The 15958-nt window shown below is 33.2% G+C and overlaps 1 protein-coding gene across 2 annotated transcripts; it reads right to left on the bottom strand.

Moving 5' to 3' along the window:
• Positions 1-5160: 5160 nt before the first annotated feature.
• On the bottom strand, positions 5161-7385 carry LOC108806391 (uncharacterized). Of its 2 annotated transcripts, XM_018578492.2 has the most exons (9): positions 7314-7385; positions 6945-7084; positions 6616-6854; positions 6313-6516; positions 6149-6241; positions 5943-6044; positions 5573-5869; positions 5440-5487; positions 5161-5364 (listed from the first exon to the last, which is right to left on the bottom strand). In XM_018578492.2, the coding sequence occupies exons 2-9, from the start codon at positions 7078-7080 to the stop codon at positions 5299-5301; spliced, it is 1185 nt and encodes a 394-aa protein (XP_018433994.1). In that variant the 5' UTR covers positions 7081-7084; positions 7314-7385; the 3' UTR covers positions 5161-5298. The 2 variants fall into 2 exon arrangements, with proteins under 2 accessions (XP_018433994.1, XP_056854508.1); XM_056998528.1 differs by lacking the exon at positions 5943-6044.
• Between the last annotated feature and the right edge of the window lie 8573 nt (positions 7386-15958).

The raw sequence follows: 15958 nt of genomic DNA on the forward strand, positions 1-15958 counted from the left end.
TAAACAATAATTTCGAGTTTTTGAAAAATTAACGGACCAACCGTCGGACGGGATAAACTCATGAACCAAGAAAGCGGGCGTGGGTGATCCGTTAGCCGTGGGCGGGTCGTGCGTTACAAATAAATCGGACGCATCTCTCATTTGAGAATCAACATGCATGATGTATATCATTTTTTGTTAAAGATTTTAATATTTTATCTCATCGAAATTTTTTGTCTAGTGTATTTTTTCGTGTATACAAATAAAGTTACATGTCGGTATCCAAAGGAAAATAGACGGCTAATGAGGAGAAAGGGTTGTGAGAATATAAAATTCTATAATTGATGACAGTTTCCTTTAACTTCTGTAACGACAAGAGGAGAAAAGTGTGTCTTCATCGAAATAACTTAAAAGGCAAACACCAGTTGCTTGTTTTGCTCTCATGAGGCTTTTTTTTTTTTTTTTGCTAAAAAAGGGTTAAACCCGGGGTCAATAATGACACAAGCCTAACCCCCGGGTGGAGGTACAGCCCACGGATAGACCCTCTTCTGGGCATTCAAATGAGTCGAAAGCAATAACTCATATCCGTGTGGCCGGTAGGATTTGAACCCAGGTTTACATTATTGGGTTTCTTAATTTCCTCAAGCGCCACTAGGCCACCACCACCGGTTCTCTCATGAGGCTCTTCAAAAGGCGATCTCTTTACATTTGCGATACGTTAATCAAACCTACCTAAAAACCACGTGTTTAACCCGTTTGTGGTCAAATATGCCTTTGGTAGTTTACAAATTTATAATGTACAAATATTCTGTGAATGTGCATGATTTAATTTGTAGCTCCTTAAAATAGTATTCTGAAAAGGAAAAAGAATCACCTAGCTAATTTATTCGTATGTTTTAAAATTTATATTAAACTGGTGGCTAAAAAATTGAAAAAAAAAAAATCCGCGGTCCAAATTCTTTTCTTCTAAAGGTTAAATTAAAACGCAAATTCAAGCGCATTGGTTCAATGTAATAATAAGTAAAACAGTGATTTCAGCTTCACACAAAAAAATTTCTACAGTTTTTTTAATGTAATATTTACTAGCATTATGTCGTTTGGATTATTTAATCACAGCGAAACTGTGTATAAAAATTCATCAATTTATATAAAGTTCTAAGTATAAAAACTCAAAACTTTATACAAAAATTTTGATGTTAATTTTCATTGAGTTCAAAATATTTTGATGAAAATTCAAAACTTTCTATTTTCACTCAGGGAAAACTCAGAAGTTTATATATGAAAATATTTATATTATTAAAAGAGAAGTATCCATATAAAATATCCTTTAGTTTTCAGTGTTATTTACACTTCCATGCCATTGACATTAAATAATACTTTCTATTTTAATGATTTGTTTTTTCCACTTTGATTAATTTCTTTTTCAAATTAAATTTGAATTAAATACACAATTAAATAATACTTCATATTTTAATGCTTTGTTTTTCCACTTACATTAATGTGTTTTCTAAAATTAAATTTGAATTAAATACACTTCATTAACTTCTCAATTAAATCAATGTCAAATTAAAAAAAATATATTTTTATTGGACAAACAATTCATAGAAATTATAATATCAACTCTTCATTTTACAAATCTGAACGAAAAAGTATTACCAAATTGGAAGCGAAACTAGATAATGTCCAAATGGATTTACCGTTTTGGTATCTAGAGAACCATACCCAAACTTTATCCGAACGAAATATTTCGGATATTCGAATGTATTTAAATCATATTTATATACTTCAATATGTTAGTTATTTTTCGAATTAATATCTAAGATATAAGCTATTTTAAGTTGTTTAAAATATTTGAAATATAAAAAATAGTCAAAAGTAAATATCTAAAGTAGATAAAAAATAATCAAAACACCAAAAATACTTAAAATATATATTTATTCTTCCTCCAAATATTCAAGTTAAACTTATTTTTAATTTTTAATTTAGGTACTTTAGCTTACATTACTTAAATTTACATGTTATATTTTTTTAGATTTAAGGATATATAAAGATATATAAATTTTGAAAATTTAAAAATAATTTAAACGGGTTATCAAACCCGCAAAGATCCAAATCAAACCGGAACCAAAGTTTATAAATACCCGAATAGAGTTAAAATCTTTAAGCTCGGAAATTTCAGACCCGAATAGATTTTAACCAAATTCGAGTGGATACTCAAATACACATCCCTAACTTAGTCAATATAAAACGATCAAATATTACAAATATACTATTTAGTATAAATAAATAAAAACTAAAACTGAAAATTAATATCCATGCGGTCGCACGGATCAAGATCTAGTTACATGTTCGTATAAATATATAAACTATATACCACTAATTCAAAGGGACACAAGAGTCGTGTTATAGACTAATTGATCAGACAAGTCTTTTGTTAATTAACATTAACTAACCGTTACAATCGAGCATTGTGCAAGGAGTCACTAATTGATATTTTCTTAATTGACAAGAGCTTATTATTTATGACACAAGTCATCATTTTGTTCCAACAAGGCATGGGGATTCTTTGGTTCCATAAGATTTAGGAACTGTCTAGTTATTTACAATTTTTTGTATAAAGTTCTGAGTTTTTATACACAGTTACACAAATGTAACTTGTATATACATCATAATCTTTCTCAGTGAAAACTCAGAACTTTGTATATGCTGTTTGGTTATTTAAGCATTATGTCGGTTTTGGTTCGATGATTTAAGTTTTCAGATCGATTCAGGTACTAAAGTTGAGAACCAAAAAGTATCCGAAAAAATTGTGCTCCAACTGGATTCCAATTTTTTGGATAATTTTGGATAGTATGAAAAATGTCGGATAATTCGGGGTTTCAGATTAAATATCAAGTAACTTAGATATAATTAATATTTTAAAGATATTTTGTTTCTGAAAACTAAATATAATTAATATTTATAGGTATATAATATGTATTTTAAAAATTCATATATTCATTTATCAAATTTAATTCTGGTCCGTTTTCAATTTTTCTAGTTCTTGTGATATAGGATATGCACAGTTATTTATAAAATTTGGTTCGATTTTGATTCGCTATGTTTTGTTTCTTCTGTAAATGTGTCCGGCCCTAGTTCCAACTGTAGTACAGCATGTGCTAGTTTTTTTTTGTATAGGGTTGAGTTCGGGTCTATTAAAGATACAGATCTAACACCCAGGTGGAGGTACAGCCCACAGATAGAACCTCTCCTGAGCATTCAAATGAGCCGAAAGCGATAGCCCATATCCATGTAGCCGGTGGAGTTTGAATCCGGATTTACCGTGTTGGGTTTTTAATTCCCTCAAACGCCACTAGGCCACTACCACCAGTTGAACATGTGCTAGTTAATTATTTAATTCTTTTAAGCTCAATTTATATAAAGTTCTGAGTTTTCACGGAGAAAGATTGTGATGTATATACAAGTTACATTTGTGTTATTTTCAAACTGGGATAAATTTCGCACGTTAGCTTTGGAGATCAGATATACTAGGAACACCCCATATAACCACCCTAATATTACATAACTGCAATAATACTTGGAAGTGATTTAAACTTGAATTAACATATCGACTACTTTTAAATAGAGATGAGTTAGTATTAAGAATAATTTAGAATGTTTGAAATGAGTGATCTAATCTCGCAAGAAGAATTTCAATTTGCGACAGATGATTATTTTGAGTTATAAGAATCTTTGAAAATTTAATCCAAAATCGGAAGAACCGAAAACTACAACTTGGCGACGAAAAAAAAAACGACTAGGCACAAACAAACCCTAAGTTATAAAGAGATCTAATCTGAAGGTGGGAAAGAAGGAAGGAGAAGTCGGAGATGCTTCACTCCGACGGACTCTAGCTTGGGATTAGAATAAGCACAACCGTTGGGCCGGGACCAAAAGAGCCGGCTTCCGTAATCAGAATTGGAACCACCTAAGGGGAGCCTCGGGAATCTGTAAGCTCTCAGAGATCCCCGCGGCCACAAACTTCGGCCATCCGCCGGAGAGGCGGAGATACCATCAGATCTTTACCCCCGAGTGAAGATCTGACCAAGCCAACACACAACTCCTCTTCACTGCGCACAACAATCAGCTTCAGTCCAGCCAAGGCTAGACACCAGAACAGCAGATTGTAGACTCCTCCACAAGGAACCATCAGAATACAAACGCCATCCTCATGATACCTATGACATCATACCCAAACCGTCTACCTAATACTATCCGTTCGTCACTCTAAGCCGAAATAACCTATCTCAAAAACCAGTGGCGGATCTAGAAATTACTTTGATCCGGCCATACATATAATTTATCAACAATATCAACTGGGGCATTTGTTAAAAAAAAATAAAAAAATACACTGAAACTTTAAAAACCATGGTGGGCAACTGCCCCACCCTCTGTCTATCTACCTTGGCTACTCACTACAAGAAACACGATGTAGTGTATCATTTGTTTATTGTGTTAATATCATTTTTTGAATGACACAAATGAATTTACATCAACTATATAAATGACTCTGAAATTGATGACTCTAATACATTATAACAATTGTAACGAATGATGCAATTAGTTTCATCATTTATTGTAACTGATGTTAATATGTATCATTTATGGTAAACGATGCTAAAAGTTGTATCATTTTTGGGTAAATGATATTAGTATTTGTTTCAGTTGCAATAATTGATATTAAATATTAATATCAACTATTTTAATTGATTTAATATTTATATCAGTTATAAATAAGTGATGTTAATATGTATCATTTATTGTAAACGATGCTAAAAGTTGTATCATTTTGGGCAAATGATTTTAATACTATTTGTTTCAGTTGCAATAATTGATATTAAATATTAGTATCAACTATTTAGATTGATATAATATTTATATCAGTTATAAATAAGTGATCCAAATTTTCTATCGGTTTTATAGATGATTGTAAGAATTATATCAATTGTAAACTATCGATAGTAGTTTAATATCATTTATTTAAGTGATGAATATGTATGTGTCTTTTTTACAAGTGACACTAAATGTATTGTTTTGATTATATATTTTTATATCGAATTATAGCTAATATGTAAAAAATATTCAATTAAAATTAATAAATAATATAAATTGCAATATTATATTATAAAAATACTTAATCCATTGTAACATAATTCAAATATGCAAAAAGAAATTCCAAATATGCAAAAGTAAATAAATCCTGGAAGTAGAAACTTAAAGTAAACTGAAGTACTAATAGAAAGAAAAACAAAATGCTAAGATAGAAAAATAATTGATGAATCAGCCACTGTTGCCATCGGAGTTCTCAATGTTTTCGCTGTGGTTCATATCTTCATTTCTTCTTCCCTGTAAAGTATAAAATGCAATGAATTACTATTCAACATGACATTTTTATTAAATTTAAAAGTTTTTTATATTTACCTGAGGTAAAGGATTGAGCAAGTTAGCATATGTTGTCAATGAAGTTGCCTAGATTTTCTTAAAAAATATTAGTGATCAACTTAGTATATTAAAGTCACGTTATATAAAAAATAACAAGTGATTATAAAATTACCGGATCGTTGCTTCTAGTATTCAGCAGTTGTTGAATAATTCCAGTCAAACTTTCAACTTGATTTTCCAATGATGTCATCTTCGTTTTCATTTGAACTACTTCAGCATTATTAGCCTCAGATCGTGCTGCAGTGCATTGTTTGGCTAATTTTGAGGGTGTAGGTCCACGACCAACACAACGTACTCTCCCTGAACGTTCCGGACCAAACACTCGAGAATATTCATCATCCAAACAAGCTGTGACGTTGTGTGAGACTTGCGTTGATTGATTTTGAGTCAGTAAAATTGTAAGTTCATCCTGAAAAAAAAATAACATAAAGATAATAATCAGTTCACTCCTAATCAGCAAAGTGTTTATGATAGAAACTAACCGCACGCTTTTTAGCTTCATCAGACACAAAATTTCCATCAGATTTCTTGCGAGTCATGATGAAAAAATCTGCCCGGCATGGTGTTTTTCCAGTTTCGTTTTTCTTTATTAAAAACATATGCATAATAAATGAATAAAATATCAGTATTTACATATTACACTACATATAGTAACGTAACTTGACATACTTAAAGACTAATTACTTACAATTTGACGTCGTCTCCTAGCAAAACTCCTCCTACCACATAGATGAGGCATGATATGTTTGCGTCGGCTTACAGTATTTCGTTCTTGCATTCTCTGCACAGTCAGACTAAAAATTATTATTTCTGAAATAATACAAAATATATAATCAGTATATAAAACTATACCTTCCACTTATCAGTGAATCTCATGAAAACCATATCATGCCATTGATCTTCAGGTACATTAGGGGGACGATTGGCTAACGATTCAGTTCGAGTGTTCCGCTTGTAGTCCCTCCAAAGACGTAATTTAAAATCTTTGCATCTGTTTCCTAGGACTCCAATCACATAACCTTGTCTTCTATCTGGATCATCAAACCAAAACTTTGCCTACATAGATTAAAGTATTATTGTTTCAGATATATGACGTGAAACAAGTTGACAATAAGACACACTAATATTTGTGAAAATATATAACTTAGGTGCTACCTGGATTATTTCCCATGCTCTATCCTTTCTATGAGGGAGAAAGGTTCTCCAGTCACTGTAGTTAATGGGTAATAGGTTTACATCTGTACTCAGTTGACCTAACCATGATCCAAGTAGACCTCCTGAATCTTCATCAGGTTGACCGCTATCTTCATCAAAGTGAACAACAACTTTGCGATTTTGTAGCTTCCAAACATCTTTGGTTGTCAGCATTTGGTCTTCAATGTTTCCATGAGCATCTATTTGATAAAATATTTAGCATAAACATAAAATTTAATTAAGTTTTGTATTAGAGTCGCATGTATGGAACAATGGAGGAGTAGAGTTACCTGTCAACTGAATTTTCCATTTGTAACTTTTGCACTCTTGAGCAAGTGGAGGAGGAGAGTTATAAGCCGTCTCCAAATCAGTTAAATCATCAGGAGCTTGTGTCTCAGAGTCAGTGAATTCCATCAATCTCTCCATCAATCTACGTAAAATACAAAATGGTAATAAAAATGTCTTGATTTAAAATAAATAAAAGACAAAAAACATAATCAGAAGAATTTCATGTGTGTAATCGTAAGAACTCATTAGTTACATTGGTATAATCAGTTCATTAGCCATGGTACAGAGATTATAAATCTCTAATCAATTCCAAAATCATCTAATTGTCAATTCTAGCAAATGAAACAGTAAAACAATAATAAAGAGTTTACCTTATTTCCAGTCAGTTTTAGATGTATGAGCGTCTGTGTTTCTTTTGAGTCTGCGCCTCTTTTGAGTTTTCCTCAAGACTTATAAAAACCCTAACTCCAAATCATTTTATGGGAACAAATTATATATAGAAACAATTTATGCCTAAAAAGTAGTATATTCTCCCGCCTACATAATTTGACCAAAAAGAAATCCCGGGAAAAGATTTATAGAGTTTCACTTTTTAATCAAAAATGTATCATTTATGAATGATTGATAGTAATAGGTATATATATCATTTCTTTTAGTGATGAATGTGTATGTGTCATTTACATATGACGTTAATTTTTTGCATTAATTACGATATTTAATTTATATTAAATTAATTAAAAATATTAAATATAAATTATACTAACAATTAAATTGCAATATTTGTATTATAAAAGACACACATATATATATATAATCCATTGCAATGCAACTCAAATATTAGAAAGATCGTAAGTGAAATTCTTGAAAAACAGAATATTATGCTAAGAATGCTAATAAATCAACTATCATTGCCGTTCTGAGTCATCATCTTCATTCTTTCTTCCCTGTAAAAATAAAAATCCAGTGAATTATCTACTAACATAAAATTTTCAGAAAAAAAATTAAAGATTTTGTGATATTTTACCTGAGGCACAACGGACTAAGGATGCTAGCATAGGCCCCTTCATGACGGTGTCTAAAATAAACAAACAAAAGGTTACTGATATACCATATTATATAGAGTTACATCATAGAAAAATATCAAGTGAAACAAAGACGTTGGTACTATATTTTACACGTACCTCATCTGATGGATTTGAATCACCCATGTCATAGACATCTCTAGGTTGTACATGCACAACATAATTCCATTCTTTCTCATGAGGGTCTTCTACATAATATACCATTCTTACTTGCGAAGCTAATACATATGGCTCATCATCTTCATTGTCTCCTGTATGTAGCAAACGTGAAAAGTTTACCAACCGATGACCATACACATCTGTCTTGTATCCTCTACTATTACGAGTATCAGCCCACTTGCATTTGAACAATACAACCTTGAAAGCCTCGTAGTAGTTCAGCTCAATGACTTCAACCAATTTCCCATAATAAGGTACATCTCCTACTCTTGGATTAGGATCACGAGAACTCGCATAACTCATTGTTTCAGCTTCTACACAAACACCACTGTTTTGTGTTTTCAAATCATTGTCTCTTTCAAATTTTCGAAATTTGAATCCATTGACATTGTAGGCTGTGTACTTCATAACTTTATCAGATGGACCTAAAGCTAAACATCGTATATCATCATTGATACCATCGACATCATTGTTCTCTACTTTCTCTTTGATCCATTTTGCAAAATTTAAATGTATCTCTCTGTCAATGTCAAGAGCACGACTTCTCTTCCTCTGCCGAGATTGTTTTCTTACCAATTCATTTCTGTATTTCCTATATATACATAATGACATTAGTGTCTAGCTAAAAAGAATTTTTAAAATAAATAACCAATATGTGTCAAATAGGATAAACTTACTCTCGTAAGTGATCAAGAAGATGACAATTAACCAACATGTGTCGATGTGCCTGGAGCCTCTCAACATAGCTAAGGGTGTGAACATGGCCTGCTCCAACAAATTTACCAACATGTGGGAAAATAGCTATAAGTTCAGAATTTGTTCGTATACTGTTGTGTACTGTAGGTTGATCGTCAACACGGCCACCACGATTAAACCGTGTCTCTATATCATCAAGATACATTGAGCAAAATGTCACACACTCATCAGCTAAATATTGTTCACAAATAGAACCCTCTGGTTTGGCACGATTACGAACGTATGATTTGAAATATCCAAGAAGCCTGCAAATAAGTGAACCAAGTAAGTAACAATCTAATGAGTTATAATAAAAATAAAATGTAACTACCTTTCAATTGGATACATCCAACGAAATGGAACAGGGCCTCCTTGTTTTGCTTCTTCAGTGAGATGTACTACTAGATGTACTACTTCCGAATAACCTTTTTCATTTCACTGAATGAGTCTGGCAGTTTTGCGTGTACAAATGCTTCTTTAAGCAAATCAATAATCAGAGATATTCCCTTGTCGCTGATCTTACACATGCATTTGATATGATAAAGCTTCAATATGAAGGATAACTTAGTGAAACTAGTACATCCTTCATATAGCTCTTGATTAAAATCAGCAAGCAAGTCATCGAAACTTTCTCCTTTTTCATTGTCCTCACTTGAAGGTGCTGCTCCATCCATGTTCATAGATTGCTCAGGAAAACCAGAACTTTCATATGCATTCACGTTGACATTAGGAAATAGATCGTCCAACAGATTAGCAGTTGAAGTAAATTCACCATGGGCAATATTTATATGAGAAGGTGTTTCTGCTGTATTTTCTGTTACGTCAGCCTCCTCTCCATGTAATACCCAACATGTGTAAGAGTTTAGAAAGCCATAACACATCAAATCTCCTTCAATGTCTTCCTTTGACTTGGATTTAGCTAGAGAGCAACGAGTGCACGGACATTTCATCATTTCTGCCATTGATTTACCAAAGGCAAAATCCAGAAAATTCTTCACTCCTAATCTATAGTTGATAGATAACCGAGATTCGTTTATCCATGATTTGTCCATAGTTACCTATAAAAAAGCTAGCAGTACTTCATATTTTTCATTTAAGAAAAACGATTCACATGGTACCAAAAATGAAATCACTTTACACAAGGACTCAAACGATATGAGACAAGATAAAATCATTACTTGTATTGTTTAAAGGAAAGAGACAAAAAAAATCAATAGAATACATAATAAAGCAGCAATTGGAAATCGTAATGGCTAACGAAACAAGATTTAAACTTATCATTGATCAGCTATCTATGAAGCTAATGCTAAAAATTAATAAAAGACTAGTTAATTTATAATCTAAATCTATCAAGCTGCATCTAAACCTTACAAAGATTATAAGACAATTGGTTACATCAATATAATCAGTTTTCAAAGCCACTGGTTCAAAGATTATAAATCTGTGATCAATTTCAGAGTCATTTAATTATCAATTATAACATAAAGAAGCAGTAAACAAGACAGAAGAGTTTATTTTCGTTACCTTATTTCCAGTAAATTTCAGATTTATGAACGCTGGTTGTCTCCTTCAAGTCTCCCTCAAGTCTCCGGCTCTTTTCAGTTTTGTCCAATTCTGTAAAAACCCTAAGTCAAAATTATTTTTTATGAACAAATTATATATACAAACCACTTAATTACCCCCTAAAAGTATTATGTTCCCGTTTAGGCAATTTGACAAAAAAATGAACTCTCGAGGAGAAAAGATAGAGATTCATATATTTTACATACTTTTTATCTCAAAATACATTTTCTTTTATATCAAGCCATCTCACAATTAATTAAAAAAATACAAATTTGCTTTACTTTTTATAACTGAAATAAATATTACGTCATTTATTACTGATACTACTTTTATATCTTTTAGTTAAATTGATGCTAATCAAATTAAGCAAATATTTCAGTTGTGTAATTGATGCAAGTTCTTGTATTTACGTTGATTATTGAAAGGTGATGTAAATTAGTATTGATTTGTGTCATCTTTAATTCAAGTGATGTTAATCAAGTTACTTTTAATATCAGTTATTTTTGTTGATGTAAAATCACATATTTAATATCAATTTTAAGTAAATGATTTAAATTAGAGTCAGCTATTTTTCTGACACTTTATAAGTGATGCTATCCATCTTCTTTCTTGTAGTGTACTGTCAAAAACCGTGACGAGTTCGTCTGCACTTGTTTTGCCTCTGCACTTGTTAATGACTCTTATCACCTCATTCAAAAACATAGTGCCAGAAAAATGGTTTTGGCGTTCAATGTTGATGAATAATATGTAGTTCTAATTCTGTAAACTAAAAAAAATATTCGTCAACTTTTAAAGTTATATTCGTAAATTGTTGTAGACAAAAAGATTTGTAGTGTAACCAGCATGTACGTAGACAGTAATATAAATCAATACATTCATATGCACGTACGTACACATTGAACGAAAATATACTTAGGAATACATTGGATACACCACGTCTTATGTATGGGGAGAATATTCGTATTAAATATCTAGTAACGACGATGTTAAAAATTAAAAAAAAGTAACCTCTCAGGTATCGTCTGATCGTGTACGTATTGTAAGGAAGAGGTAATCCGCATCCTGAGGTCTAAAAGCTATACTAACACACGCGCACGCACACATATATACGCGTACGCATACTTTGTGTGTAGTTAAACCTTAAACCCCAGGATGCAGATTACCCGGTCCTCACCAATACTCGTCATCTTGGGGTCCTTAGCTTCTTATCTTGTAAGATCTCTTCTCGTTTAAGGAGTTTTATGGTTTATTGCTGTTTTGGTTTAGATGTTGAAGAGTTACCAAGAAATGTGAGAATTTATAAGCCTCGTGAGGCTTAATGTAAGGAGAAGATGCTTATTCGAAAGGTTTAATGCTATGAGAACATATCCTCTGATGGAAAACGAAACTTTTTGTTCAAGTTTTATTGTGTGCATTCACATGTCTTACTTTTAGCTTTGTTTCAATAATGTAAACGAAAAAACGTTTTGACGTCGACCAATCAACAAAACAACAGCTTTGTAAAACATTTTATTTTGTAACTCAACCACAACTTGGTAAATTAAGAAAAAAGGATGGAGTTATTACAATCACTTCATTCGGATAGAGTGTTTTCTGCGTAAACACAAGGGCATATGACGCATAAAACTAAAAGGAGGGAGTACGAGACATCAAATCAAATCAAATCATTAGAGAAAATATTTGTTATTCTCTATGAGCCAATGATGGGAACTTAGGATTATGCTTTTATAGACAAACGATATTCGACTTCTTTTAACTACATTTCTTGCTTATTCTCATTGTGTTTTGCATACTAAAGAGATCTTCCCCGGATCATTATTTGAACGGATTCTCTCCACAATCATTGATTTATTTAGTTTGTATATATAGAGAGCACTTTTGGAGTTTTAGGACACTACAACAAATATAGCTTTTCATAGCATACGGTTTACGCTATTATATGGTTTTTATAGCGGTTTTATAAATGCTATTATAGTTGACGCTATAATAGGATACCTATATACGATGGCGTTTTGAAAAGACGCTATTGTAGAGTGGCTTATAATAGCATTACCGTTATGCTGTATTAATTGTATTTATGACACAATACTTGTGTTATAGGAAATTATATAACAGCTCTTCTCTAATGCTGTATTAATTTTATTTATAACACTTTATTCGTGTTATAGGAAATTATATAACAGTTGTTCTCTTTAGCTGTATTAAACTTAATAATAACATTTATTTCGTGTTATATAAAATTTTATAATAACATTTTTTGGCTGCTATGTATATTTGTAAAATAGCTATATTATCTAGCCATGAATTACGTTGTAGTAGCTCTGCATATATGCTGTTGGTGATGTGGTTTTGATTTATGTATATTTGAATTGTAGCTTCTATTTTGGATACAGTTTCACCCAATAAATCCGTCACATGTTACAGCAAATAAACAAAAATAGAAACAAACAAAGTCTGAATCCATTTCATTTCTCCATAATATAAATACAATGTCATAATTAAGTTTCAAAGAAAAAACACAAATACCATAGGTTCATTAATACTAAAGGAATGAAAATAGAAGACCATACAGTTCTTATTTCACCTCAAACGATCACAACTTTATCTTCAGGCCATGCTACAGTGCTGCCGATAGCATCCTCCATACACTCAATTGCAGACGTTGGCCTCCAAACCTTGGCATCGTTCACCTTCACTACATCAACCCACACACGAACTGCGTTATTGCCCAATGGAACGAAATGGACTAACTGTTCAGGGTCGTTCGAAGACCAGCGTCCTTCTGCAACAACTACTTTTTCACCAGTAATATCCAACAGTCTGCACTTCTGACCCTCTTTCACAGTCTATATAAAAGAACAATGTCGAATAGTGTAAGTACTATGTAACCATTATCAACTTTATCAGGTCAACGGTCTGAGAGCTTACCTTCTGAGAGCTTGAAGGAGGTTGTGAAAATGTTTTTGAAATCTTAGCAGGAGCTGGTGGAGTGTAAACTTGTGAGTGCGTATGAGGAGTAGCTGTAGTTGGTGACTCTGTGTCTGAATTCTCGAATAAAACTCTGCTCACTGGCCATGCTACAAACGTCTTCAAACAGTCGCGAAGGTTTGAGTGTTTTTCTGTTGGCCGCCAAAGAAATGTCTCTGTTACCGTTACCACATCCACATATACTTTAACAGCATTTGGTCCAAGAGGAAGGCCATCCACCAAGGCTTTGGGATCACGACTCTCCCAACGACCTTCAGCAACTGTTTCATCATCATCTGTTAGCCAATGTAGCAGTTTGCACTTGTTCATTTCTTTTGTCCCTGGGCTCTGATAAACAAATAAATCCATCATAGGAAACACATTAACAGATATTAGAGACAGAAACTTAAGATCAAAATGAGATGAGTATTGAAAACCTTACATTACTTGGATTGTCATTTGGAGAGAACTCCTCGTCAAGAACTAGAACCGCATCCTGAGGCCACGCTACTGTTTCTCCTACAGCATGACCAATAGTATACATATATTCCTTCACTATCATCTCTGACATCATCAGCTTCATCTGATATGTCTTCTATACTCATATCCATATCCGAAGGCAATGGACCTACTTCTCCTTGTAGGTCATCCACTTTCTCATCACTGTATCTTCTACTTGGACCTTTCATTACTACATACCAACTCGATTCATCATTTTCCCTTGAGTAAAATATCTGTCTCGCCTGAGATGCTAAAATGAATGGATCCTTTGCAAAGGATATGTGGCTGTGATTAAAATTAACCAGTGTAAAGCCATCCTCTACCTTCATACCGTTACCTTTAACTGCCCACTCACACCTGAATATTGGCACATAGAAGGCATTGTAATCCAGTAGTATAATATCAACTACTCTCCCATAGTAGGATACAATGTCTACCACCTGCGCTGTGTCCCTTGCACTTGATCTACACATTGCTGTTGCCTCATAGTAAACCCCACTATTCTGACTTAGCCTATGCACTGCCTTCGTATGAAACCGTAGCCCATTCACAATGTAGCCTGTGTAAGATCTGGCTATACTACGAGGACCATAAGCCAGCCACTTCAGTGTCTCTTCCTCATCAGCTGAATCAATAGGTTTCTAAAAATTATAAAAATAAAAAACTGTCAGCGAAACTACATGGGTATAAAATCCAATTAAAAATTTTACAGTACTAAGAGACCTGTTGCTTTAGCCACGCCGCGAATTTTTCAGTATGCATACGCCATAAATAAGTTGCATCCCGTTGACATCTAATATTTGAGTCTTGTAGATGTTGCAAATGAGCACTTGCATATGAAAAAAAAAAACTCAAAACTGGAATCTAATATAACTTTCAATGAATACTATTCTAATTAGGAAGAGAAACTTACTCAACATATGGATCCACCACAGCCGTGTTTTGTATTACAGCAAGATGAGCTATTTTCAACTCTGTATCTGAAAATTGGAATGAGCGGGCAGCTGATATAGGACGACCTTCAAGGATGAAATGGCTCTCGTACTCAGTGTTTCTATCCTCTTTTTCTTCTACATTAGTTGTAGTCTTCAAGAAAGCCGAGCAGAACTTCATGCACTCGTCTGCAAGATAAGACTCAGCTATACACCCCTCTGGTCTTGCTGTGTTTCTTACATAGTCTTTCAATACTTTCATGTACCTGTTTTAAGTGAACATAAAATTTTAATAGTAAGTCCATTAGGAAGATAAATAAAAAAAATTCACAAGAAAACATACCTTTCAAAAGGATACATCCATCGGAAATGGACAGGACCACCAACTCGTGCTTCTCTGCCTAGATGCACACACAAGTGAACCATGATGTCGAAGAAACTAGGTGGCCAAAATCTTTCAAAAATGCAAAGAGTCTCCACAATTTCAGTTTCCATTCGCTGGAGTTGTTCCACATCAAGTTCTCGTTGGCATAGAAGGTTGAAGAAAGCGCATAAGCGGAAAATGGCTACCCTAGGACCCTTCCGTAGTAAGCCCCTAATTGCTACTGGCAGCAGTTGTTGCATTAGGACGTGGTAATCATGAGATTTGAGTCCCATCACCTTACACTCCTCTAATGATATACAACTAGATATATTAGCACAATAGCCATCAGGTCCTTTAAAATCAAACAGACGCTTACAGAATGTGTGTTTCTCTGACTTTGACAAAGACCATGGAGCTGCTGGGAGTAATGTCCTTTTACCCTGAGCTTTTGGATGCAAATCCTTCCTGATACCAAGACTTTCAAGATCCTTTCTAGCCTTTAGACCATCCTTTGAATTGCCACAATGTAACAATGTGGCAATCAAGCTTGCAGCCACATTCCTCTCCACATGCATAACGTCTACATTATGTCGAACAGGGAGCTCCTGCTCATGTGAAAGCAAATAAAGAAATCAATCAGAACAAGTGTTATTTAAACAAGTTGTAAATCGAAATTTTATACATACCTCCCAATAAGGCAATGAGAAAAAAAC

The sequence above is a fragment of the Raphanus sativus genome, unplaced genomic scaffold (genome assembly GCF_000801105.2).
Source record: "Raphanus sativus cultivar WK10039 unplaced genomic scaffold, ASM80110v3 Scaffold1265, whole genome shotgun sequence".
NCBI classification, from domain to species: Eukaryota; Viridiplantae; Streptophyta; class Magnoliopsida; order Brassicales; family Brassicaceae; genus Raphanus; species Raphanus sativus.

Bases quoted from the DNA above. Each gene is read 5' to 3' on its own strand.
- LOC108806391 (XM_018578492.2), bottom strand. From the start codon at position 7,080: ATGGAGAGATTGATGGAATTCACTGACTCTGAGACACAAGCTCCTGAT. The intron at 6,855-6,944 runs GTAACTCTACTC...TTTATCAAATAG, and splicing joins ATGGAAAATTCAGTTGACAG to ATGCTCATGGAAACATTGAA. The intron at 6,242-6,312 runs GTATAGTTTTAT...CTGACTGTGCAG, and splicing joins GATTCACTGATAAGTGGAAG to AGAATGCAAGAACGAAATAC.